At 38.5% G+C, this 27,458-nt stretch overlaps 2 protein-coding genes across 6 annotated transcripts in view; both read right to left on the bottom strand.

The window, feature by feature from the left end:
• Positions 1-54: 54 nt before the first annotated feature.
• Positions 55-20,508, bottom strand: MPL (MPL proto-oncogene, thrombopoietin receptor). The gene is made up of 12 exons (XM_034414834.3): positions 20,035-20,508; positions 14,847-14,976; positions 14,075-14,256; positions 11,690-11,844; positions 11,419-11,575; positions 8,064-8,193; positions 6,500-6,657; positions 6,156-6,298; positions 3,443-3,599; positions 3,220-3,307; positions 3,036-3,129; positions 55-2,176 (listed from the first exon to the last, which is right to left on the bottom strand). Exons 1-12 carry the CDS (start codon positions 20,132-20,134, stop codon positions 1,748-1,750), a joined length of 1,923 nt encoding a protein of 640 aa, XP_034270725.2. The 5' UTR covers positions 20,135-20,508; the 3' UTR covers positions 55-1,747.
• A 3,833-nt stretch (positions 20,509-24,341) lies between these two features.
• TIE1 (tyrosine kinase with immunoglobulin like and EGF like domains 1) overlaps positions 24,342-27,458 on the bottom strand; it is a 40,061-nt gene continuing 36,944 nt past the window's right edge. For all 5 annotated transcript variants that reach the window (XM_034414831.3, XM_034414833.3, XM_034414830.3 and 2 more), the window contains 2 exons: positions 26,997-27,096; positions 24,342-26,582 (listed from right to left, as the gene is read on the bottom strand). In XM_034414831.3, the coding sequence (XP_034270722.2) occupies positions 26,511-26,582; positions 26,997-27,096 (172 nt within the window). In that variant the 3' untranslated portion in view covers positions 24,342-26,510. The remainder of the gene's footprint in view (positions 26,583-26,996; positions 27,097-27,458) is intronic.

Raw genomic sequence — 27,458 nt, 5'->3', positions numbered from 1 at the left:
TATTGGTTTTTTACCTTTATATTCTTAATAAATACATTTCTGGGACAACTCCACTGGAGAAATTTGGGTTTATTTGTTATTACACCAGATATAATTGCCATTGTTCTAACAGAATATATTTTTATACAAGGAAAATGGGAAGTAATTGCAGTATGCAGTCTCAGATCCCAGTTTCTTTTCTTTCCTCACTTCAACCTCTCCTCCAAGCGACCAGAGAGTACATTTATATTCAATATAACATCTTCAACTTGGCATTGGAATTGGCATCTCCAATTCTCTAGCTGACATTTTATTATAAAAGTGATATAAAAGTGACACCTTCAAATAGCTGCCATTTGTATTTTTCCCTGTCAAAACAGTTTTGCTTTCTTCACATATGTGGCAGGTGGCTGTATTCATCCCATTGGCTACAACACTGATTCAGCTGTCCCATTTGCTTCATTCAAAAACACCCTTTGCTTTGGTCCTTTCTGTGGACTTTCTAACAGCAGTAGAGCTTATGTAAGGCCCTCTGAGGCTTTATGTTAGTTTGACCCAAAGCACTTATGAGGAGCCCAGGAATCTGTGCCATTAATTGCTGTATTATACATATCATGCACTTAATTTGCTTGCTACAAGGAAGCATCAGAACAGAAGTACCTCTTGTCCTGGCTAGAGTAAGCCAGGACAGAATTTACCTATCCTTTACTCCATGTATGATTCCATTAAATATTGGGTCATCATTTTCCACTTTTAAAGCAAAATGGATTTTAAAAGGTTGGTGAAACCTCTCTGGAGATGGTAAGAAATGCTTTTATGACACTACAAACTAGTAAATCAGTGCTGTGTGAATACCTACATTTGATCTTCATGAAAAAAAAAGTTCATTTAACTACCATGAATTACAGCAGTTGCATTATTCAAATAACATTACATTTGTTTACAAGCAACCATGGCAATGCAAATAGTAACAGCGAATCCTAATCTGTACAAGTCAGTAGTAATGTGTGCCATATTTAAAATCAGTGAAATATAGCTGATATTACAGTGACCTAACATAGAGTGGTGTCTCACAAATTGTATTTTTGTGCTCAGCATGGTACATTTTCTATTTAGCTCTATTTCTGCTTATGCTAAGCAGTTGTATTACTACAATCCTTTCATCATTTCCATAAAACATACTTTGCATATTTCTTCAAAATGGAAAAAGTATTTAAATCTTGCTTTTTTTTTAGCTGACATACAAATCAGCTGCGTAAGAATCACTTTGCTTTTGGAGATCTGTGGTTACAAGATGCAATGCTGATATGTCTTGGGATAAAGTTCCATATTCAACTCTACCTCACAATCTAATGCCTGGGTTGGTAATTTGAGGCCACAGATCCTCAAATCCTTTTGCAGCAACCAAAGTACCCTTTGGCCATCAGTACCAGAATTTGGCAGTATGATTGCCTGCCATTCTGAAATGAGAAACACAGATACATTGTAGTGTAATTTTTTTTCCCTTTCAAACCAAAATGAGTCCTGTGTAAGTACAGTTCTAGTCACTTTCCATCATTACCTTCCAAAAATTCAAGGTAGCTTTAGGCCATGAAAAATTGCCCAATCTGCTCTAGTACAATCAGCTGCTAATTTCAGTTGGTCCATAAGAAACAGATTTGAAGATACTGGCTAAACAGCTGCCTTACAATTGAAAATTGTATTGTATTACAAACTTCCACAGAGCCTAATAATGTCTCATAGTGCTATCCTCCAATGATAGACCCAATCAGCCCATTAGCAAATATGTCTGGTTTGAAATGTCAGTGACAGATGTGGTTTGGTCATCAGAAATTTCCTGCCTTCTTTCTTCTTTAATCTCTGAGGGTATGTTCAACAAGGTAAAGGGAGTTATTTGGGTCATTGGCTCTGATGTTACGTGTAGATCATGTTCCAAGGACTGTGGGAAAGCATTTCCATTATCATTTGTGTCATCAAAGTATTCATTTTCATGGTGGCTGCTTTGCGGATTGTTAGAACTCAGTACCATGTAGTGCTGGTGGTAAGAAGGCTGGCTGCCCCATTCTGTCTGTTCCGCTGAATTCGTATCTAGCAAAGGGTCAAAGCTGGGTGTTTCCAGGGGTTTCTCAGATAGTACTTCCAACAAGCAAGTCAACGGCACATCCTCCAACATTTTGTTGCAAAATAAAGCGTTTACCTAAAAGTTCAGAAAGAAACAATCAGAAATTCAGAAGGGCCTCTGAATTATTCCCTCCCTCCCTGACATTCACTTTATGGGAATCTGCATAAATAATAATGTAAAAGACAATAAAAGAGCACTGTGTGTACTCCATTAGGAAGAGATAAAAACCACGAAAAGTTCCACCCAGGATTTAGCATGTACTATACTCAGAATAAGGGAGACTTCGAGGCACAAGCTAACTTTACCTCATTTTATTTCTATAAAATGTAAAATATTTCTGTAATACTGTTTCTATCATTACAGTTCAGAAATGGGATGGAACTGAAAAAGTCTGCATCTTGGAAAAGTCAGGTGAGAAATGGTATTTGTTCATATTATTCCCGAAATTTGGAAAATATGCCCACCAGTGGTGGGTTTCAAACATTTTTACTACTGGTTCTGTGGGCGTGGCTTGGTGGGCATGGCATGGCATGGCATGGCTTGGTGGGTATGGCTTGGTGGGCATGGCAGGGGAAAGATACTGTAAAATCTCCATTTCCTCCCCAATCCAGGGGAAGATTACTGCAAAATCCCCATTTCCTCCCGATCAGCTGGGACTTGGGAGGCAGAGAATAGATGGGGGCAGAGCCAGTCAAAGATGGTATTTACCGGTTCTCCGAACTACTAAAAATTTCCGCTACCGGTTCTTCAGAACTGGTCAGAACCTGCTGAAACCCATCTCTGATGCCCACCTCATGCAAGATTCTCACAAAAAAAGTATATCGGAAGGAGTTAAAAAAACAGGAATGTTCTTCTTTCCTAGTCAAAAGACAGCCTAATTCTGCTTCTACTGACTTGCTGCATTAGAAGTAATATAATAAAAAGAAAGTCTCACCTGCTGCTGCTGCTGTTTGTCATTATCCTTAAAGAATCCATCTAGGACATGATGTAGGTCTGGAATGCGTGGCCAAAGCTTTTGTTTCACACTACTATTAACAAAGAAACACAGATGGTCACAAAAGGATAACAACACCTATGCCAAACTATGTTTTTCGTTCAACGGCCAGAACTCAAGTTACCTGTAGTTGGAGAGGCAGGTGAAGCCCAGTCCCAGCACAAGTCCTGCACACAGCAAGAGTACAATGGCCACGATCATAATCACTGAATCTGAAGTAGAAGCATGTGGTGGTGAATTTGTGGCTCTTCTTTCCCTGAGGCTCAGCAGTCTTTGTTTCATTTGTCAAGTGTTTTCTCTCCATATCTAGCGACCTCTCTCCAGTACACACCACTGATGTTGCTTACCTGCACCAGGTGGGACTTCAACACACACTAATTCTGACCAGGTGCTCCAGTCCCCACGGAACCTTTGGCCATCTGGCTGGGTACGCAGCTGAAGGCAGTAGCGATCCTGGGTGGCCAGATGAATTTCACTGGTGTTTGAGTACTGCACCTGCAGAATCTACCCAGAAAATGGTCCCATCATGTATACAGGTAATCCTCGATTTACAACAGTTCATTTAGTGACCATTTGAAGTTACAATAGTGGCTTATGGCTATTTTTCACACTTATGACCATTGCAGCATCTCAATGGTCACGTGATTTACATTCAGATGCATGACAACAGACTCATATTTATGACGGTTGCAGTGTTCAGGAGTCATTTTGCGACCTTCTGACAAGCAAAATCAATCAGGGAACCCAGATTCATTTAACAACCGTGTTACTAATTTAACAACTGCAATGATTCACTTGACAAATGTGGCAAGAAAAGTCGTAAAATGGGACAAATTCACTTAACAATTTTTTTACTTAACAACACATTTTGGGCTCAATTGTAGTCATAGGTTGAGGACTACCTGTACTCTACTAATTAGGTTCCTGGGTTTTATACCCCCAAACTACAGAACAGGTTGTCCTCTACCTACAGCCATCGGTTTAGCAGTGGAAGTTACAATGAAAAGAGTGACATGTGACTAGTCCTCACGCTTACAATAATTGTAGCAGCCTCATGGTCATGTGACCAAATTCAGGTTCTTAGCAACTGGCATGTATTTCTAATGGTTGCACCATCTCAGGGTCATGGGACCTTCCCAGTCAATGGAAAAACCAGATTTGCTTCACAACCACCTGAATTTACAACTGAGTAACTTGCTTAACAACTGTAGCAAACAGGTCATGAAATCAGGTGCAATTCAGTTAACTATTGCCTTGCTTACTATTGAAAATTATGATCCCAATTGTGCAATAACTTGAGGATCATTTGTACAGCAGTACCTAGCTATTATTCTACTGACTAGGTCATGGTTTTTCCTCTGTATGAGACACTCCCCATACTGTACTTCATTTACTATAGCATAAATTGTAGTAGTGTTGTCCCTTAGGTTATGGCATGTTTGAAAAAGGGGAGCAGTTTTTTTTTATTCCTAAGCTTTTTAAAGCCTCTTTTGTTAAGCTGTTATAGGTACATTTCTGGTTGCCTTAGTTGTGTCTTGAGCCAAATACAAAAGTATGGCATGCATTCATCTCATTCTCTAGTAAAAATTCCATTTAGACATTATTGCTTGTGCCAGAAATTCAATCAGTTTTTCTATGCATTCTAAAGACTAGTAGATCAGCTTGTTTGGAGAGATTTAGTGTTCCATTTCTGGAAATTGTCTTATTTATTTCTGCAAGTATTGTTTAGAACCTAGCAAAATGTATCTATTGTCATGGCTATTTGACCAAAGTACCTAGTTCAAAATTGGCAACATGCTAGTATTTCACCTATATACAGTATTTCATAGGATTTTTAAAATGTAATAGAGGAATGGCTTTAAAACAACTGAAAAACCTTTGAGAGAGTGGATTGAGACCCCACCTCTTTTTATATGTGTTGTGCAAATAGAACACATAAAAAAGAGACAAGGTTTCAATCACAGAATTGCAGCCTTAATTGTGATTTTTTGGAACATCTCCCCCAGTGCCCCAAAATTTACTGTTTTCAATTTTCTTTTCATATCAACCTTCCATTGCAAATTTGCCTCGTAGCAAAAAAACCCTGTCAAAACCTTTCTGCAGTTCATTAGATAATTGCATAGAAATACCGGTACTGAAAAAAATGTGGATATGAGGGTGTGACAGTAATTTCCTTTATTTATGAAATGGGAGCAAGGCAGGGGTGAAATCTAAAATTTGTTACTACCAGTTCTGCGGGCGTGGCTTGGGGGGGTTGTAATGTGGGCGTGGCCAATTTTTTTTTCTTTTAAAACCATTTTTTCTTCGGCTAAGAGGTTGTAAAAAATACTTTCAAAAGGCTCTGACGATCCAAGCTGAATTCCCTGATTGGCAGGGGCTTTTTTAAAAAGCCTCTGCAGATCAGGGAACTCAGCTTGGATCGTCAGACCATTTAAAAGAAAAAAAGGGTATTTTTTCTTTTAAATGTTCTGACGATCTGCCAATCAACTCAGCTGGGATCGTCAGAGCATTTAAAAGAAAAAAATCCTTTTTTTCTTTTAAATGGCTTTGACGAGCCACGCAATCATCAGAGGCTTTTTTTTTTTTTTACTTTTAAAAGCATTTTTTCAGCCGAAGTTGTAGAAAAAATGCTTTTAAAAGTAAAAAAAAGCCTCTGATGATTGTGTGGCTCAACTGGGCATGGGTGGGGGGGTGGGGGCGGGGATTTTTGCTACCGGTTCTCTGAACCAGCCGCTTCCATTGCTACCGGATCGGGTAATCCAGTCCGAACCAGGAGCATTTCACCCCTGATCTACTGTATGAAGAATGCTCTTATATCCCCACTCTCCTTTTACTCTTTGTAACCTTTTTTTTGTGATATAAGAAGGATATTATAGAGATTCCAGAATAGGACACAACATTCCAGATGATTCTTGCAGAGTAAAATAAATTTAGGGTAGCAATTTCTTATAGCTTGGAAGCCAGAGTTCTAAATTTGCATTACAGAAGCATTTATTTGTAACTACAGTATCTGGCACTGCTAATTGGACATCACAAAACTATCTGCTGGGGAAAAAATACCTTCCATTTTAAGGTGTCCTGCACCGTATATCGTATCTGATATACCATGTGCTCAGCTAATTCTTCTAGTGGGGAGGCCCACTCCAGCCTTAGTATATTTCTGTCTATTGAAGCCTCCAGGATTCTTGGGGGAGCCGTGTGCACTATAACAGAAGAAAGGGAGAGAGGTGGCTAGTTAGGTCAGCTTAGCTTCATGGGGAAGCAGAGGTCCACTGCAATATTAATAGTATTGCATATTTTCTAATATTGATGTTCTTTTGATGCTAGACCAGCCCAGGACAGCTCACTCTTTTGAGCTGAAAGTCCTGATGGTGCTGAGGCCAAGAGATGCTGAAGATTCTTACCCACATGGTACAGTTTGAATGGCTCTTCAAAGTAGCTGACCTCTTGCTCACTCTGGCTGATAGTCACCAGGATAGAAAGGTACTGAGTGTTGCTAGGCTGGAAGGTGCATGTGCAGGATGCAGGGTCTTCCTTCTTACATTTGTGCCAGATTTGCCCTCTGCAAATTAAAATGGACGATAGTGATAGGATGTTGAGTTGTCTGCTAGAACTATCTGAAGTTGTCTTTAAACAGTTCTTAAATTATCAACCACACTTACACTTTCCTTGACAGTTAGTACTCCCAAGTTCTGTTTAGGCTTTCCCTCCAATTTAGGCGATTCCCACTAACCATATTGGAATGAATATGATTAGTGAGATTCGTTAAGTTGTAAAAAAAATCTAAAATGTGCTACCATCACTCCATCTCTTCATCATTCCTGTTGTGTTATCATCCCCTTCTATTGATTGCCATAGGCCAGTGTTTCTCAACCTTGGTAGCTTGAAGATGGGTGGACTTCAACTCCCAGAATCCCCCAGCCAGCGCTGCTGGCTGGGGGAATTCTGGGAGTTGAAGTCCACCCATCTTCAAGCTACCAAGGTTGAGAAACACTGCCATAAGCCATTTGAAATATAGGCCCTCTGAAGAAGATGCATTACCAGGGCCGAGATATAGAAATGAGAGATGAAAAAGAAGCAGGACTGATGTGATATCATTTTTAACTGCTGTGTTAGGACTGGAGAAACAGGTTCAAGTTGCCATTCAACTTGAATGAAATTCGCCCAGTAAGCCTTAGTCAGCTTCATCGTCTCAGCCTAACCTATTTCCCAGGGTTGCTGCTGTTAAATAGGTAACTTGGTAGTACAGTGGTTTAATGCACCCTGTTATTAACACAGCTGCCTGCAATTTCTGCAGGTTCGAATCTTACCAGGCTCAAGGTTGACTCAGCCTTCCATCCTTTCTAAGGTAGGTTAAATGAGGACCCAGTTTGTGGGGGCAATAAGCTGACTTTGTATAAATATACAAAAAGTATGAAGGCTATTGCTTAACGCATTGTAAGCCGCCCTAAGTCTCTGGAGAAGGGCGGCATATAAATCAAATTAAAAAAAAAAAAACTTAGACAGGAGAACTATCTATCCCACCAAAACAATTTGAAAGCAGGGTGGGATTTGCATTCATTAAATGTTTGTATCCTTGCTTGGTAACGTAAGCTATCAAATATGATTCAGAGCAATGCCTACAAGTGTTGCCTAATTTTGGGTAGTGGTTAAAGCATCAGGCTAGAACCTAGGAGTTTGTGAGTTCTAGTTCCAACTTAGGCACGAAGCCAGCTTGGTGACCTTGGGTCGGTCACTTTCTCGTAGCCTTAGAAAGGAGGCAATGGCAAATCACTTCTGAAAAACATTGTAGGGACTTGTCCAAGCAATGCCCAAGAATCAGAAACAATTGAATAGAAGAAAAAGAAATGCTTGTATATGTATGTGAAAACTACTTGGAATGGTACCTGGAACAGGAGCAAAAACACAAATTATGGGACAGAACAGGAAAGAGAAGACTCGGTACTGTTCATTTGTCCATCTAATCACCTTGTGCTGCTGCTGTTGCTTTCCATCCAGTACAAGAGGCTGTGAAAAGGGCCAGATTTCAGGAGCTTCTTGTTCCACTGGCAGTGCAATTGATACAAGTCTGGAGTGAAGCAGTGCAGACCAATTGCCTCTGTCCAGAAAAGAGAACAGACGTAGAACAATTTGACAGCAGCTTTTTTCAGTACTATTTTGTGTCCCCACATGCTAAATCTATGTTCTTTGTTTTATATACAGTACATGACCTTTGCAGAGAGTGGCCAATCCACAGAAATATCTTCTAAAAACTCTATGCCACTAAACTACACTCCCCAAATCTCTCGCTATTGGTCATAGCAGGTGAGGCTGCTTGGGAATGTGGCTCAGAACATCCGCAGAGCTCTGGCTATCTATCCTAAGGAGGTCCTTCATGCTTTTCAGAACATTTCTTGCATGCTCTAACTCAGGGGTGTCAAACTCGCACCCCGCACCCCGGATGCGTCGTGCTGGCTCCGCCTCTGCCCGGTTTAGCATAGGGGGAAAAAGTCCCGATACGTCACGTGATGACGCTGTGACGACATGAGTTTGACACCCCTGCTAACTCCTTCCCCTTAGAAACGTTTCATGAATTTATTATTTATTATAAAATGTGAAAAAAAAACTTCATTAACAAGAAAAATTATTATATTTAGATTGGGGTTTGTTTTTTTTTGCTGTACCTTAGAAGCAAAACTCTTTCTGGAAAGGAAAGGACCAACCTGAATTTGTAGAAAGTTGGGGCACATCCAGATGGAAGATTCCTCCCACCCACCCCATATGTGTGTGTGTGTGTGTGTGTGTGTGTGTGTGTGTGTGTGTGTGTGTGTGTGAATAAAGGAGTAAGAAGATACAGAAGAAAGACTCAAGATACAACAGGCTCTTGGCAGACTTGAAAACCAAGCCCTATCTAACAAAATGAAATTCGGTGGTGAGAAAAATAAGGTTTTACATTTAGGCAAGAAACCAAAAGTATAGTATAGCATAGTATGGGTCAATAGTAGTAATTACAAGAGGGATCTTGGAGTCCTGGTAGACAATCATTTAAATATGAGCCAGCAGTGTGCTGCAGCTGCCAAAGAAACCCAACACAGTTCTAGGCTGCATAAACACAGATCATGTGAAATGTTAAGATCACTTTATAATGCCTTGCTTGGTAAGACCACACTTGGAATATTGAATCCAGCTTTAGTCACCATGATGTAAAAAAGATGTTGAGATGTTGAGAATGCAGTGAACAACAACAAAGATGATTATGGGACTGGAGACTAAAATATGTGAAGAATGGTTGAAGCAATTGGATATGTATAGTCCAATGACAAGAAGAAGTAATGGGGTAACATGATAGCAGTGTTCCAATATCAAAGGGGCTGCCGCAAAGAAGAGGGTCAACCTAGTCGCCAAAGAACCTGAAGGCAAAAGAAGAAGCAATGGATGGAAACTAATCAAGGACCGAAGCAACCTAGGACAAATTTTGTGACACTTAGAACCATTAATCAGTAGAATGACTTGCCTCCAGACATTGTAAGTGCTCCAACACTGGAAGTTTTTAAGACAACCATTTGTCTGAAATGGTATAGGGTTTCCTGCTTGAGCAGGGGTTGGACTAGAAGACCTTCAAGGTCTCTTCCAACTCTATTATTCTGAAGGGATAGATTTTTAAAGTGAAAGATAATAAGGGATTTCTCATAAAATTCCATAAATGAGGCATGACAAATTTAGAAGAATATTCAGACAAGGAAAAATACAATATACTTAACAGGGGCAGGAGAAGGGAATTAGATCAAAGGACCAACTGCTGCCTTTGGAGCCAGATTCAGCCTAAACCAGAGCCAGTTGTCTGTCCCATCACCACGTTTGGGGAAACATAAAATTTGCTGTATTTTGCCTACATTATCTACCTTCCCAGGAAAAAAAAGCTGGAGAGACAAAATGACTGGAAAAAATTATTTCCACAATCGGGTGGCATAAAATGTATTACACACTGATGAGCTGTAATATCTAAACTATGCCAACTGTTGTCTGCTTGCTCTGGACAATAGAAAAGGGAGTCGTAATGTTAAAAAGTCTACTAAGTCTTCTCCTGGCACAAGGACTCCTGTGACACTAGTTACATCTTTGAGAAGACAGGCAATAATTCTGAACAAGTGCCTTTTGATTCAGTTAATGTGATTGTGTATTGCTAGAATCATTGTAAGGAAATCGACTGAATTAATATCTAATTGGGTCACGTGTGTTATGCTAGCAGAACTGTTAGAAAGTAAACATCCAAATTGAGCAGGGAAGCAAATTTTGAACAGGAACACATGCAAAATTAATGAAAAGAAGTTAGTCCTTATGCCCTGGTTGAGTTTGCCTTCCATATGCTCTCCAATAAAAGGGGGCACAATGGCTCGGCGGTTGAAGATGCTGAGCTTGGTCAGCTGGAAAGCTGACATCCCAGATTAAAGACACAAGTGTCATGTGACAGTGTGACCTCCCATTACTTTCCCTAACTGCCCATCTAACAATTCAGAAGCATGCAAATAGATAAATAGGTACCACTTTGGTGAGAAGGTTATGGCATTCTGTGCACCTAGGCATAGAGTCATGCTTGGCCACATGACCACAGCAATGTCTTTGGACAACACTGAGGGGCTAAGGAATGGAGATGAGCACTGCCCTCTAGAGTTGGACATGAGAGACCTTTACCTTGCTCTCTGATGCTTTTTAATCATTCCCATATACAATAGCCAAACAGACTCCAAAACTGGAAATAAATATTCATGCCTATCTCTCCCTTCTTCTTTCAGTCATGCTAGCTAAGCAAATGCAGATTTGAGTGCTCCCTTGTCGTGTCAGGATAATCAGCAGTTTCATGCAATGGTTCCATGAAGGAAATGCAACATTGCATTTCCAGCATTTCAAAGTCCTCATTACTGCATCTCCACAGAAGTTAGTGAATTATTTAATAACAATATAGAATGAGAGAGTAAAATGTATTTGCAATTCATTGTTTCATGGGGCGTGGTTTTTACATATGGGAAAATATCTACAGGCCAGAAAAATGTGCAAGTACTATAGCAGAAATACAGATTCCCAAGCCTTATATATCTACTGTCAGGCATAGACATGCCTCCTGAAGAGGAAAAATTGATTTTATAGGGAGTTATAGAATCCATGCTGGCAACAATTTCATTTTCTTTAATTTTTCATTTTGCAGTAGTAATGTTGATGCAATATAACTCTTGATACACCCAATTGTAGTACCTGGGGATCCTACTTCCACATAGAAATGGTGTATCCTTCCATGCTATTGCCCTAAAGTTGCACCACTGACAGCTGCCTCCTACAGGCCACTTACCAGGAAGGTGGGGTGTTTCTGCTGTCACTGCTGGAGACCAGGGTCCCCAGATGCCATCAAGAGAGAGGCCATCAGGTTTGGAGCGAACTTGGATGTGGTATTGCTGTCCTGGAAGTAGATTCTTGAGCTGGCACATATAGCTGTTTTTCACTTCAATCTACAATAAAATAAAATAAGAGTATAAATGTTTCTTCAGTTAGCAAAAAAGTAATAGAGCAAAAATATACTCCAGCCATTATAGCAAAGCCATTTTTTCCTATATTAACCATACCCTGAATGGTGACTGAATGGAATCCTCAACACCATAAAGAACTTCATAAATCAGGAAGTCTGTGTAGCTGATAGATGGAGGCATCCAATTTACAAGCAACTGTTGGGCAATCCCTGGCCACTCAACTGTTACATTTGTTGGTGGAGCAATGAGACCTTAAAACAACAACAACAAAGCAAAATAAAAATTAATGCTCTTGCTTATCTCTATTCCATTCATGTGATGATTGAATAGGAAAAGACAGCCTTTTTAGATTGAACAGAAGGCAGTCTGATCAATAGAGCTAGCATTCTAATTTGCTAGAGCAGAAATTGGGAATGTCTATCACAAATGCACCTGTGCCTCTCTTAGAATTGATAGCTTAACTTTCTTACAAGACTTATTAATTAATTTATTGTCTCAATATATATGGCCTCTCATCCCAGGTTCATTACTCTGGGTGTTCTATAAATGAAATAATAATTTCATTCGTTTTCTGAAAAAATCATAAAGGAAAGAACAACAACATACAAATGATCCCATTTCCACAGCTGAAAAAACCTTCACCATGAATAAATCAACGCAATCATTGTTCCCAGGCTCATTGATCGGGATTCCGTGTGCACAGTCACTCATGCCCTCGTCACCTCTCGCCTGGACTACTGCAATGCTCTCTACATGGGGCTCCCCTTGAGGAGCACCCAGAGGCTCCAACTGGTCCAGAATGCGGCCGCGCGGGTAATTACGGGAGCTGCATGGCGCTCCCGCATAACACCGCTCCTGCGCGAGCTGCACTGGCTCCCAGTGGTCTTCCGGGTGCGCTTCAAGGTGTTGGTTACCACCTTTAAAGCACTCCATGGCATAGGACCTAGTTATCTCTGAGACCGCCTTCTGCCACCGACGACGTCCCATCAACCCGTGCGCTCCCACAGAGAGGGCCTCCTCGGGGTGCCATCAGCCAAGCAATGCAGGCTGGTGACCCCCAGGGGGAGGGCCTTCTCTGTGGGGGCACCTACCCTCTGGAATCAGCTGCCCCCAGAGATAAGGAGAATCCAAGACCTCCGTGCCTTCCGCCGTTCCCTTAAAACTTTCCTTTTCCAACAAGCCGGGCTGGCCTAACAATGCCTTTTAAATGATTTTAAATTTGTATGTTTCTTAAATTTTTGGCCAAATTGAGATATTTCCTTTTAATTTGTTCTTAATGTTTATATTATGTGTTTTTATCTGGCTGTACACCGCCCTGAGTTCCCAGGAAGAAGGGCGGTATATAAATTCGAAGTAAAATAAAAATAAAAATAAAAATAAAAAATAAATAAATTGGCAGAAGAAATGCCGTGAAGTGTACAACTGTACAATTGTAATCACATTCTACAGATGAAGCCCTTTTTTTTACCACCTTCCTCTTTGTTTCTGCCGTATCTTTACACAGTTACATTTTAGGATAAATGGCAACCTTTTCTCTGTATTTCACCAGCAAGAGTTGTTAGGCTGTTGGGAATACTAGGAGCAGGGCCTTCTTGGTAGTGGCTCCTCATTTTTGGACCTCCTTTTCCCAAGGAGAAAAATAAAGCCTTGTTACTGCTTTTTTTTAAAAAAAGAAAAACACAAGTCATTTGTATTGTACTATAGTTGAATTGTTTTTAATAAAGGTAGTTTTTTTTTTAAAAAAAATGTTTAATTCATTGGTGGGTAAATGCTGTCTTAGCCGCATGCGATCCTCCAACCTTTTTTTTCCTAACCTTTGCATTTTGTAGAAAACCCATCAGATCATATTGAAAAGACTCTGAACAGCAATATTTGATACGATTGTTTTCTACCTCTGTGCTACATTAGATGCAAAGCAGGTGTGGTGTGTTAAACTTTTGAAGGCCCATTGTGCCTGTTTTGAGTTTAACCATTTTCTCAGGTTCCATGCAAAAATTTTACCCTCTCTTCTGGGGACAGATTGCTGTGAAAAATGTTATCTTGTCTTCTGAGGACATCAGTAGGATCAGTCACACCTCTTGGAAACTGATAACTCTATGCCCTGAAAGATGGATTGAAATAAAAGCCTGCATATTGCTTATGTCATGAAAATAAATAAATAAATAAATAAATAAATAAATAAATAAATAAATAAATAAATAAATACTGTCTATTATTAACTTCAAACAAAAATCTGTCAGTGCCAAATTAGTCATAGTGGTAATTAAATCCATCAGTCTAGTGTCTTTGTGATTCGCAGATTCATTCCAGCAGTCATCAAAATTATAATATAGAAATCATGTTTGTACATGACTTGGCTAAAATTGTTGGGCCAAAGGAAGGTCATATTATGTGTTTTAGGATGCTGGACTCGTCAAAGCTTTACCCAGTCCTCTTTTCTCTGCTTCACATATAGTTTATACCCTGTTGGAAGAAACTTACCGACAGTGTTCACTCTGAGATACTGTGAGAATATGGTGTGATTACTAACACTATCCAACACTTCAACATTGAGTTCAATAAAGAGCTGAATGCCATAATTGTTTTCGGGAAATGTGCAGATGTGGCGCCAACTTCCATCTGTATTTTTCATAGAGATTAGAGCACATTCTTGGCTTTTGTCTCTGCAGGAGTAAAATAGAATAATTAGGATTGTGATACTTCCCCAGTGTGACTTAACCTAATCTTTTTCTGAAATGGCAACGGTGACTTTCAATCATCCCTTTCCTATAGTTCCTAGTAAAAACATGTAGTAAAAACACACAGGTAAAGGTAAAAGTTTCTCCGTTCCAGTTCTATGGGGCAGTGCTCATCTTCATTGCTTCATTGAGGGAGCCAACATTGTCCAAAAACACTTCTGTGGTCATGTGACCAACATGACTATACACCAAGGTACATGGAATGCTGTTACTTTCCCACCGAAGTGGTACCTATTCATCTACTTGCATTTGCACACTTTAAATTGCTAGGGTGGACAGGAGCTGGAGCAGGTAACGGGAGCTCACTCTGTCATGTGGTACTTAGGTCTCGAACCCATATCACAAAAGCCAACATCTTTAACTACTAAGCCATCATGCCCACATATTTCCTAGACGCCAAAGTAAGTTGGCTAACTAACTAAGTTGCTTAGAATTAGCATTTAAGTTTATAAGTACTTGGGCAAACCCTCCACCTCAGACAATTTGGCCAGTCTATGTGGAAAATAACTTCCTACCCTTCATAGGTATAGAAGAATCGATAGGTTCCTTTCACATGTGTTGGCTCATCCCAGAAACAGGTGAGATCCTCAAAGGTTCGAGAAAAGCAGAAGACATCTTGAGCTGTTTTGGCCAGTAGAATAGTTTCTATAAGGGGAGAGGTGTTTTTTTTAAAAAATAAAATAAAAAAATAAATTGAATTCCTGGTACTTTTTTAGATGAAAAGAACAACAGCTATAACCCCAAATTTATCAAGGATACTGTAGTAGTCAAGATTATGACATCCTTGACAAAATGTTTTTTAGGAGCATGCTGCTATTTTTAAAGAGATCAAGCAGCTTAAAATAGGAGTTGTAGACTTTGGCTGTGCATTACACTAAGCCAATCTTTTAAAACATAGTTTGTTAAACATGCCCTAAGGCCTGATTTACACATAAGCACTAAAGTGAGTTCACATATTCAGTTAAACATACGCAAGCAAAATATATCACAACTTTGCAGGATTTATTGTTATATATAAAATTTTATTAAAACTTTAAATACAAAATAAAAATTAGCAAAGGCTAATATTTAGAAAGAAAAAAGGGAAGGAAAAAAGAACAAAAAGTGTGGAAATCAAATAAAAGGAAAAAAAAGCATTATAAAGAAGTGACTTTTGATTCTCTTTTATAGCACTTATAAATATAAATATAAAATAATGTTTCCCACAAAAAGTTAATAAGGTGTTTCCAATCATCATTAAATTTAGACAACGTTCTATCTGTTCATCCTAATGAAAGCAGTTAATTTAGCCATTTCAGAAGTTCCATCATCTTCATTATCCATTCCTCCATTGTCAGTACAGTCTAATCTTTCCACCTTTGTGCATATAATAATATTGTTGCATCATATATAAAAACAGTTCCCTAATTTTTGAGTTTTAAAGTATTCTATATTATGGTATGTAACTGAGTCCAAAATTTTCTGGCTTTTTTATGTGTCTAAATTTATTTAGCAGGATTTGTGAACACAGTATTCATGCCTATTTCCACAGGGGAAAGTAATGAGTTACAGGAAGAGAAACATTACTCTTTCTGTTTCCCATTTTACGGAGTCCTTTTGCATTTGTGTGAAAAGATGTGAAAACCCTTTTCCAACCTGATGCTAGCTGTGGAAAGTTGGCTGCAGTGAGTTGTCCCATTCTGGCTGTAGGTTTATGACAACTTGCCACAGCCAACTTGCTATGGCCAACTAACCATGGCCAACTCACTATGGCCAACTTGCTGCACCCAACTTGCTGTGACCAACTTGCCATGGGACAAGAGTTACATTACAAAGAAATGATAGAATAGAATCATTAAAGAAAGGATGCCAAAGGAGGGACAAAGTGAAATGTGAATGACAAAAATTAAAATTATTTTAAAATTATTTTAAATAATTAAATTGAATTGTTGAATTGTCCCCCAGCGAGTTGTCCCATGATGAGTTGGCCATGGAGAGTTGTTCCACAGTGAATTGGCTGTGATGAGTTGTCTGCGGTGAATTGGTCGTGGCGAGTTGACGTTGGCAAGTTGGGTGCAGTGAGTTGTCCCATTCTGGCTGTCAGTAGGACATGCAACATTAGGTATAATGGATCAACAGAGTAATGGATATAAGAGAATAGAGAGGCTGAATACCTATTGTCCTCTCCAAGGTGTTTACTTAGGTGAACATTCTTTTTCCTATAACGATTTGTTTGCTTGTTTGTTTATTGTCTCTTAATAGTTGCTTTGAGCATAGAAAGAATTATTAATCCTTTGAACTTGCTTGTTGAAGAAGATTCCTTAGTATACCATGAACACTCAGAAACCAAACAAAGGAATCATCCATATAGAGTTCTGACATGAGGCTCAAATGACCAGGTTGAAATTATCCTACTTCAGACACGTTATACAATGATAGAAATGATTTAAAGATGTCTGGGAAAGATGGAAGAAAAGAGAAGAGGACAAACAGCAGCAAGTTGGACAGAATCAGTTTGCTTGTTTGTTTATTGTCAGGGATGATGGGTGTACTGTTGGATGACCTGAAGGCCCAGGTTAGGGACAGGTTGCCATATGTTGTTGCTAAGAGTCGATACTGACTTGATGGCACTAATAAAAAACAAATAAACAAAAAGCCACTTTGGGAATTTTTCAGACCAATTACTTCTTGCTTAATTTACAATCTTATGTAAAATTATGTACTTAAAGTCACTGAAAATCATTATTTTTTAGTGTTCCATTTTCCTTAGGAGCTGATTTGAATTCAGTCATACTAGTTTGTTCATAAAGACAATGAAAATAATTGGAAATTATAGGAATATTCTAACCTGATAAAGTCGATGCTGATCATTAGATTACTTTTCATGCATACAGTATTTGTGGGAAATGGAAAAGAAATGATTGAAATCAAAAGCTATAACTTTTATCAAGATTAGTCAGATAAAACTCTGAGTAATATATATAACTGAAAGCTTCAGAAACTTTTCTGATAACTGTTTTACTCATTTTAGAGTTTGTTTATATTGTTTTAAAGCAGGGATCTCCAAACTTGGCAACTTTAAGACTTGTGGACTTCAACTCTCAGAATTCCCCAGCCACAAGTCTTAAAGTTGCCAAGTTTGGAGATCCCTGTTTTAAAGGGGAAAAAAGAATGGTGGCATTCAGCAGTGTTGAAAATGTTAAGAGCATTTGGCAGCATCAGAACAGTATATTAATATTGTTGCATTTGTGATGTAGTGAAACGACATATATGTACTTGGCATCACTTTCTTTCTCTGGTTGTAAATCTGTGCTTTGTATGATTTTAATTTCTATTGACCACTTGTCCAGTTATAAACCTAAATGTCATTGGTCTTATGGTATACTTGCTCTCTTTTTCAGGTAGAAATCTGAATTAAATAAATAATTATGATTATGAACTTAGAGAACATGAAATAAAGGAGCTGCTTATTAGACCCTCGTGGTCTGTAGTAAGGGCCTTTGTTCATAAACAAAACATTCTAAAATAACCATGTGGTTTTGCGATAAGCGTTTGTTGAGGGCTTGGGGATGAAAGCTTCCTGCATTAGGGAGATAGAGCTCTCAAGGAAGTGGGGAAGAAACAAGAGGATCCATTACATATTACATGCAAATGTAGACAAAAAACCCCATACAATTTTGAAAATAGAAAAACAGTCTTAGAAAGCAGAGAAAACAGATTCCTTTCTCATTAGCAGAGCTGCCTGGAGTCATTTTGCTGCCTGAACTGAAAGACAAAATCATCTCTTTCCTCCGCCTCACATTTCAGCTACTGATTGAGAGTATGAACTTAGATTCATGTTGATGATGAGACAGTGTTTTATTCTTCTAGTGTCTATTATATATCTGAGAACAGGTGAGTAATTTAGGAAGACCAGGGCAAAAGAGAAAGGGCGGGAGCAGCAAGGAATCTGGTACAATTCCAGCATCTTTTGCCAAAGGCAGATTGGTGGGGCTACATAAACAATAAGGAATATATTTGTTGCCATCCAACATATGATGGAAATACAGCATTTCAAAGTAGGATTAAAAATATAGCTGTTTAACTGATAAACTAAAGCATTTAGAGCAGGGGTGTCAAATTCATGGCCCAGGGGCCGGATCCAGCCTGCGGGGTACTTAGATCTGTCCCGCAGGGCTGCCCTGGAAACAGTGAAGGACCAGCCCACGGTGCCTCTGCCAGCAAAAATGAAGCTTGAGAGGGTTGTGAGTGCTTGGCCCACCACAAGCGTCCCTGACATGAGTGACATAGAGCTGGCCACGCCCACCCTGGCCATGCCCACCTGGCCCTCTGAGGTCAAACACAATCCTGATGTGACCCTCAATGAAATTGAGTTTGACACCCCTGATTTAGAGCATTCTAGTATAGGGATGCCTCTCAATTACAAGTTTGCAACCTCTGATTTATGCAGAAAACCAGAAAGGAATCATCAAGGCACCTAATAGCAAAAATAGAGTGAAAAAGCTTATTTTCACTCTAAGCTTTAATGTAGTTCATTACATATATAACCACAAGCCACACATACCAAATTGTACTCAGGCTCTTTTACAAAATCTGTACAGTATCTAATTTGCAGAGTCAATATCTATGTGAATCTTTCTTTTGTTAGCATTTTTATAGAAGCAACGCAGATTTTTAAAAAATAAGGACTGGATTTAAAGAAAAAGAAACACATGTATTTACTTGTTTCAGAGTAGACAGTGCTGTAGCCTAAAGAATCCTTGCTTTTGATTACAATATGAAATAATCAGGATTATGATGGGGAAAATTTGTTTACTTGCCATTAGTACATTATGTTTCATATTCCAGACACTACTCTAAAACACTTTAGCCAATTGGCTTTAATAGAAATATCAGCCATTAGCTCCAAGTTGCATTGTCCTATCCCATATCTTTATCTTAATAAACAGACAGTATATTTACCTTCATTTGCGAAATAGATTTTCCTTTGAACTAAAGAAAGAGAGCCTTGTGGCATAAGTAAGGAAGGGCCTCTGGAATTGATTTCTCTTGCTCAGTGTTCAACTCCTGTTATCTCTGAATTGCTTTCTCTAAACACAGGCCACAGCTGGACAAATACGTCACTTCACATAAATGCAGAAGGGAACAATTCAAAAGCCTAAAAATGCTGCCTCGAAACACATTCAGACATAACCTTTTTGCACTTACAGTATTCATTTGTTTCCTCTCTGGGCAGCTGCTTTGTTACCCTTTCCTTCCAGCATCACTTCTTTTGCAAGTTATCCCTAACTCTCAGAGTGGAACAAGGACATGTTGATGATGTTGTAAAATTGGAAAGAGAGCTAAATTATATAAAATGATGGAGTTTTGTTTTCAGTTCTCCCACATTGCTGAAAGGATATAGAGACCCCTCTTTCCCAGATACAGATATGTTTGAAAAGTGAGTGTGCCTAAGTTCAGTTTACAATTAATAGACTGTTTATCCAGAAAAATTCTCTCAAATGGATTTCCTAATTTCAGAGTTATGTCCAGAAATTAGCAATGTCAAATAAACTGAGTGAGATGTTTCCAGAAATTTTCATCCCCCTTTCCAGGCACTACAGTCCAATAGTTATTCACCCACCTGGGCTATATTCACATTTCGATTTGCAGAATCCCAGAAAAGCAGCAAAAATCATGATCTTCTCATAAACAAAGGGAAGTATAACAAATGTTTATCCTTACCTTCATCTGTAACAAGGACAAAATGGAGCATACGTAAAATGGTGAGCAGGAGCATAACAAGGAAAGGAAGTGGTGTCATTGAGCACAAACTGACTGCCATTCTAAAGGTGATCCACCATCACCGGTTTAGGTATCTAAACTGTGGCTGAGTATGATCACATAACCTGATTATGTGGTTATGGACATCTGAATGCACAGGAGGTCTGGACGCTTGCTGAGCATGGTGGGAGCAGTAACTGTTCAATCTGATGTTCCAGTTAAGAAGGCTGAACTCCAAAACTCTGAGTCTCTGTTGTTGGACCTCTGTAGCGGAAACTTATCTGTAGAGTGTCAGCCCAGCTGTGTAGAGGAAACTTTGGTAAAAGACTTCTATAGTTCCAGTCTTTTGCCACTTCCCCAGCCCCAAACCACCATGCCATGGTCTGCAAGAGGGGAAACCCTGCCTAGAGGCTGTTGCTATCAGATAGGGTGAATGTCCTGCCCTTGTGGTGGTGCCTTGGAGGATAGGTCCTTGTACAGGAAATAAACATCCTCTGATCCCACATGGGATAGTATGAGGGGCAGGCAAGTGTTGGTGATGGTCTTGAAATAGAAATAATCCATATAGACCATCAACCCTCATTAGTGAAAAGGGACACTCTTTCCCCACTATCTAATACACTGTTAAGAATATTTAAGGATGGGGAGCAATGTGATAGAATCATATGAATAAGCAAGAGCCAGATTTCTGGAGAACCAAGAAAAGTAGTTGGCTGGCATTGACCACCATTTTCAGGAACATCTGAAGATGCTCCATCACTGGAGGTTTTCAAGAAAAGATTTATTTATTTTATTTTATTTATTTTATTAGGCTTATATGCCGCCCTATCTCCAACGGACTCAGGGCGGCTCACAACAATAAAACCACAATCCATAATGCACGTTAAAATGCCTAATTAAATCAGATACAATTAAAAACCCGTTAAAAACCCCATCAGTCCAGGCCAAAAGATTGGACAACCATTTGTCTGGGATGGAATAAGTACTCCTGTCTTGGGCAGAGGGTTGGACTAGAAGACCTCTAAAGTACCTTCCAGCCCTATGAGTCTATGAAGAGGAAACCCCAGTCCACTGGTGGGATTCAGCCAGTTTGCACTACTTCGGGAGAACCGGTTGTTAACTTTCTGAGCAGCTTGGTGAACTGATTGTTGGAAGAAATCATTAGGGCAGAGAACCGGTTGTTAAATTATTTGAATCCCACCACTGCCCCAGTCTATTCTCTATGTTACTCATTAACATATGACAGTGGTATTATTACTTTGTTTTTTATTGTTGCTTTCATATTTAAGTACTGATATAATCTGCTGTCATCATCATCATCACCATCTTCATTGCAATAGAAAAGTGATGGGGGAATATCATCCCCCATAGTCCATATCCCATCATAACAGATACCCCAAAACCTTGAATGCAAAGACAACTTTTAGAGAACTTTTGGGGTTGGGAAGATAAAAGCCATTGACTACTGACTCTTTTTGGAACAGTTGCATCTTTTCCTGGGATTTTTTCTTCTCTAGGCAATTATATTGTATAAAATAATTCTTAATAATTGCTTTGCTAGCATGCCAAACAGTTATTAAATTTGTTCCTTTGCCCAGATTATTATTAAAGGATTCATTTAATTTCTTTTTACAGTGCTTTACAATTATTTCCTTTTGTAAAATAGTTTCATTTAATCTCCATCTATAACTCAGACTCTTTTTTCTAAAAGCAGATGAACTAGTTGGGATCAGAAAAAGATTTAGGTAAGATATTAACTTTTAGAATTTTATTTGCAAGATTTTTAGAAATCCATATCATGACAATCGTTGAAAAAGATTTATGTCATTCTGAAAAAAAAGTATATTTTCTAGCAGAGCCTCCATGAATCTGTCAGTGCTAAATTATCCATCTTTAAAAAAAATATTTGGTAGTTTATCCTGGGAGGATGTAATCCCTTTGGTATTTGTGCTATCAAAAACTGGGGAAATCATTCCATTTCAATCCCCTGAAATAAGATAATTTTCATATGAAAAGGGTAGTAACTAATCCATAAGATATTCAAAAAGTTTGTTTTTATTATCATTTGGCACATAAAGTCCAGGTACTATTGATTTTATTCCATTAAATTCAATTTGGTACAAATCTACTATGTTCACCTGATAAAAGTAACAAGTTTAAATTTGAGTTTTATATATAGAACAACTCCATTAATCTTTTTTATATCAGCAGATTCCTTCTCTAATCTTTTATTTATTAAATACTTCTTGTCTTGTTCCTTAATATGAGTTTCTTGAAGACATGTTACATCAACATTAAATTTTCTTAATGGTCTTAATGAGGATTTCTTGAAACATCATGATATGTTTAAATCAGCCTATGGTGGCTGGGGAATTCTAGAAATCCACACATCTTACGGTTGCCAAGTTTGAAAAACCCTCGGTTAAATGTAACTCTGACATCCAAAATGATAATAGACTTTGGATCATTTCTAGGGAAAGGGAATTCACATAACAAACAATACTGAGTAATTAGGTCATAACTATCTTGAATGATTTTATAATATGTATCTGTAGCTAGTGAGAAGAAACCACGTAAATGCCTCAGTTTTGACAGAGCATAATACCTGATTCTAAATGGGGTTGGTAATACAAAATAAAGTTTGTAGACAGAGTCAAGGGGTAGGAAATAGTAGGTCAGTGCAAATAAATCAAATAATTCTCCATCAGCCTGTCCTGAAATAGCCCAAGGAAAGTTTATAATTAAGTTGGTAAAAAATAGTTTACCAACAGTGGTTCAGAAGGGTTGGGTGCTGTGACTCAGGATTTCGTTGGGAGTGTGTCATTTATAATCCCTTGGAAGCATGACTTAATATTTGAAGTATAATTTGTCCAGAGTTTGAAACAAAATTTGTTAGGAAAAACTCATTTATGAAAAAGGTGTTTGAAATAATTTTTGTATGGAACAGAAGAAAAGTTTTGGTAAGGAAGAAGAGATCCACATAACAATGTCTGAAGCACAGTTCTGAATTCACAGCCGCTACTAGTTCTGAGGCAAACAAGATTAAGATTCAGGATGCAAAGTAGGAAGGGAGAACCAGCAAAGAAATGAACTTACATTTCTGCAAAAACATAACAGAGGGGAAAAACTGATTTACATGCATGCATTGATTTTTCCATTTTTTTCTTTTACTTTCCTATTTTGCATCTTAAACTATTTAAAAATATCCTAGGAAGAAAGCTAAAAGTAGGCCAACTCTCAATATTATGTCATAATAAAGGGGAGTGCTAAAGACATAGTTTAATCTGCACAATTGCCCCACCTGCTCTGTGGGATCTAAATGGACATCAATTTCATTTGCTAAATAGCTGTTCCATATCAGGTTTAACAGTTAATTGGTGTAACCATAATGAAGTAAAAGGGAGTGTTCTGTATATCCTACTCTTTCCTGCTTCATCTTCTGTTCTGAGTACTTATAAATGTAATTGAAAAAGAGACACTGGGACAGTGTTTCTTAATGAGGAAGGTATGTAGACTTCAACTCCCAGGATTCCACTCCTACAAATTGCCAATGTTGAGAAACACAACACTTTTCAGTAAACATCGCACAATGGCAACTACACTTATTTATATATCATGGTAATGAATAGATAGGCTTTTACTGAAATAGGGATATGGAGATTTCTGGATTGTCACTACTACCTTCTGCCTTTATTATAAAATCATCTCTACTGACACACAATAAAATCTGATATGATAATGACTCAATAATACAAGAAACCTTTTCCACCACAAATCCAAATTAGTCTTCTCTGTCCTGGTATCCTAAGAAGATGCATTTGATTTCATTTCCTATTATTTGTATGCATTAATACTAACCAGTAGAGCCATTTTCGTATAATGGTTATAACTACCGGTTCGCAACGCACGCAATCCCGTTGCGAACCGATAGTAAAGATAAGTAGAACCCACCCATGATCTGAACCTTTGTCCAGCGCATATCATTTACCTCTTAATGGCTAAGACATTTTTGGAATGTCAGTATCAGGAATCCTGGAAGTTATAGGAATGTGTTGAGTAAATTGCAGTCTTTAAGCTGAATATGATCCTGGCTCTTTTTCCCAGTCGCTTTGGCCATATCCCTCTTTAAAGAGTTAAAATATATGTTATAATAGCCATCTCCCAACCCTTCAGCTTTGGGGTGGGGAAGCTGAAAATATTATTCTTTTCCACTCTAATAATGTCATCCCTGTGGCTCATGGAACCTAAAAATAATAATAATGAAATAATTTTTTGAGATAAAAACCAATAATCATTTATTTATTATTCAAACTTCTATACCGCCCTTCTCCTTTCGGACTCAGGGCAGTGAACAGCCAAAATAAAAACATTTATACATAACATTACAGTTAAAAATAGATTTAAAATAATTAAACAAATTTGGCCCGTAATTTAAAACTTGTCAATTTAAAATCCGTATCAAATTTTAAAACCTACCATAAAATCAAGACAGACCGGCTAACTGAAAAAAGTAAGTTTTTAGGGCCCGACAAAAAGTCCGGAGGTCGGAGATCATTCGTAGATTGTTCCAAAGGGTAGGTGCCACCACAGAGAAGGCTCTCCTCCTGGGGGGTCGCCAGCCGGCATTGTCTGGCCGACGGCACCCTGAGGAGGCCCTCTCTGTGGGAGCGAACCAGCCGGTGGGAGGCTATTGGTGGCAGAAGGTGGTCCTGTAAGTACCCCGGCCCTAAGCTATGGGGTGATCACCAAATTTAATTCATGGCCCTCTAGCTCGAGTAACCTTTTATTTTGGAGTCATCCACTCTTTTAGTCAGATCGAACAACAAACATCAAAATACCATTTCAAATCTGGTAAACCCAGACCTCCTCCTTCCTTAACATCTTGCAATAGTTTGTATCTAATTCTTGGTTATTTCCCTTGCCATATAAATTTAGAGATACCTATCTGCCATTGTTTACTTGAAGTATAAGTTACAAGCATTGGTAAAGTCATGAAACAAAAAAAAAAAAGCATCTTTGGTAAAATATTCATCTTAATTACAGAGTTTTTATTCCAGTAATGATAGTTACAGTTTGTCCTAACTTAATAAGTATTTTTTAATATAATTCTGAAGAGACAAAATATTATTTTGAGATCTGGTTAACATCTGGTAATTTGAAGGAGATTTCTGTGTAATTCCCTAACTGTATGGGAATATTAAGAGTTTGTGGTTTAGAAATGAAATGAGAAAAAAGGTATAGAGAGTAAGCAAATAAAGTTATGGCAAGGTATGCATTCCTAATATTCAGGAACCATTACTTAGGCAAAAAGGGTTGAAACATTTTTTAAGTCAAGAGTGAGGGGGAAACATTTGGAAGCAGCTCAGACAGATGCCTCCAAAATTCACAATGAGTGTCAGACCTCTCCCAGATTGTTTAGGAAAGAAAGGTGTTTAGGAAAGAAAGAATCTGAACTCCATTCGTAGTGAAAGATGTACTATTATTAAAGCCAAGTAGTTACAGCGTAGGAAAAGCCAGATCTGAAAGTTTCTGCATAAACCTGGAAAGTTTCCCTTCTCCCAGACCCTCCCCCTTGGTCATCTTGCTAGTGTCCAATAAAATTCAAATTAGTTGTTTTGGTAAGAGTTCTACAGTTTGGCACCTCTTTGGTGGGCATTCATATTCCTTTCCCATGCCCATGTCCTTGGATCATTCAACTGTTGTCTCTGATTGGCACTTCTGGTTCCTGTCATCCCCCTCCCCATCTGTTATGGTAGGCTGCCATTGAAGTGAAGCAGAGCCCAAGCGGTGTGATGGCAGATCTGACAGTGAGATACAATACAATCAGACTCACAAGATTCCATAATTATCGTCAGTCTCAATAAAAGTAACTTTAGTTTTCCTGTGGAGTTGCTTTCCTGATCTGAACTAGTTCGTGGGGCTGATGAAACGGATCATTATGGAGATGTTATTCCGTGGAGAATTGGGTTCTGGAATGAACTGCATTGTTTGCCAACAGCCCCACCTTTTCAGTAATACTGTCCAAGGAATTTTGCAGTAATGTGAGCCTATCTTTTCTTGTATGGTGTGCATTGTAATCATGATATCCTTGACTGGATCCCAAACTTCTTAGATCTTTTTTCTTCAATATGGTGGAGCACTTTACACAATGTTCTCCCTTGGAGTGAGGGGCTTCTCTCTTACACAGGAAATACCTTTAAAGTTTTATTTTCAAAAGCTCCACATTTTGGAACAATCCATTCAAGGGTACTCTCCTCCACTCTAGGGAAAGTTGACATGTTAAGATTTCTGCAGGATCTTCTAAACTAACAGCATCCATCTGTACACTGTGCCCAGCACAGTCTGTATGGTAAGTTGTTGACATCACCAGGAGGCAAATGCACAAGAAAGTCCCAATCATCTGGGCTTATTTATCGCCAAAGTTGAAAGTTAAGTCCTCATGCTTCCTCAGCCGTTGCATCAATTCCTGCATAAGTGAAGTTCTCAAATAATGCCATGTTCACATATGCCTGGCAAAGGAGAAACATATTAATATTAATCATATTAAAGACTACTCGGAAGGGAGATTTCTTCTCATCCTTTGTTTGAAATTATGTTTTCCTTCTAGTTTTGATTACAGACTAAATGATAATAGTAATTCACCTTATACTGAGATAGTGCTAAAAGTAAATTCTATATCATGCCTTGGGAGAATTGCTTGATATAATCCTATTGGTTTATATATCTAAGGGCTACTTGTATCCCATCATTTTGAAGTAAAGTGAGAGATACAGTTGACATTGTGACTTTTTCAACTGAAGGCCATGAAACTAGTGCCTTGGCTATTCTACTGGTAACATTGGGCAATGGTATCTGATTATAAATACTCTAGAGGTCACAGTAATTGTTTAGATCACAGTAGGATTATCTTTTGATATCAATACCTTCCTAGCTTCTAGCATGCGGATGAGCTGCACTGAGATCTGAGCAAATGGTGGACGTTCATATGGCCGGTCCCGCCAGCATTGACGCATTAATTCATACCTGCAGGAGGAAATGATGAATTAAAAACATTCAACAACAATGTTGAACATCAACATCAACAACATCAAAACATTGAGGGAAGAGGAAATGCCAGGGTGATCTACTCTGAAATGCTAGTGCAGGTAGTCCTCAACTTACAACGTCAATTGAGTCCAACATTTCTGTTGTTAAGTGAGACATTTGTTAAGTGAGTTTTGCCCCATTTCACGACATTTTTTTTGCCACCATTATTAAGTGAATGATAAGTAATAGTAAATTGTTAAGTGAATCTGGCTTCCCCATTGAGTTTGCTTGTCAAAAGGTTGCAAGAGGTGATCATCTGACCACAGGACACAGCAATGGTCATAAGTATGAACCAGTTG

The sequence above is a fragment of the Pantherophis guttatus genome, chromosome 3 (genome assembly GCF_059756535.1).
Source record: "Pantherophis guttatus breed Tessera chromosome 3, ASM5975653v1, whole genome shotgun sequence".
NCBI lineage: Eukaryota > Metazoa > Chordata > Lepidosauria > Squamata > Colubridae > Pantherophis > Pantherophis guttatus.
The sequence above is the reverse complement of the archived record's forward strand: the minus strand, read 5'-3'. Positions and strand labels throughout refer to the sequence as shown.

What these genes read in the sequence shown, in the direction of transcription:
- MPL (XM_034414834.3), bottom strand. Translation starts at nt 20,134, where the DNA reads ATGGCAGTCAGTTTGTGCTCAATGACACCACTTCCTTTCCTTGTTATG. An exon ending in AGCAACAGCAGCAGCACAAG is followed by an intron (nt 6,658 to 8,063) that starts GTGATTAGATGG and finishes TTTAATTTGCAG; the next exon opens with AGGGCAAATCTGGCACAAAT. An exon ending in ACAAACAGCAGCAGCAGCAG is followed by an intron (nt 2,177 to 3,035) that starts GTGAGACTTTCT and finishes CTGAACTTTTAG; the next exon opens with GTAAACGCTTTATTTTGCAA.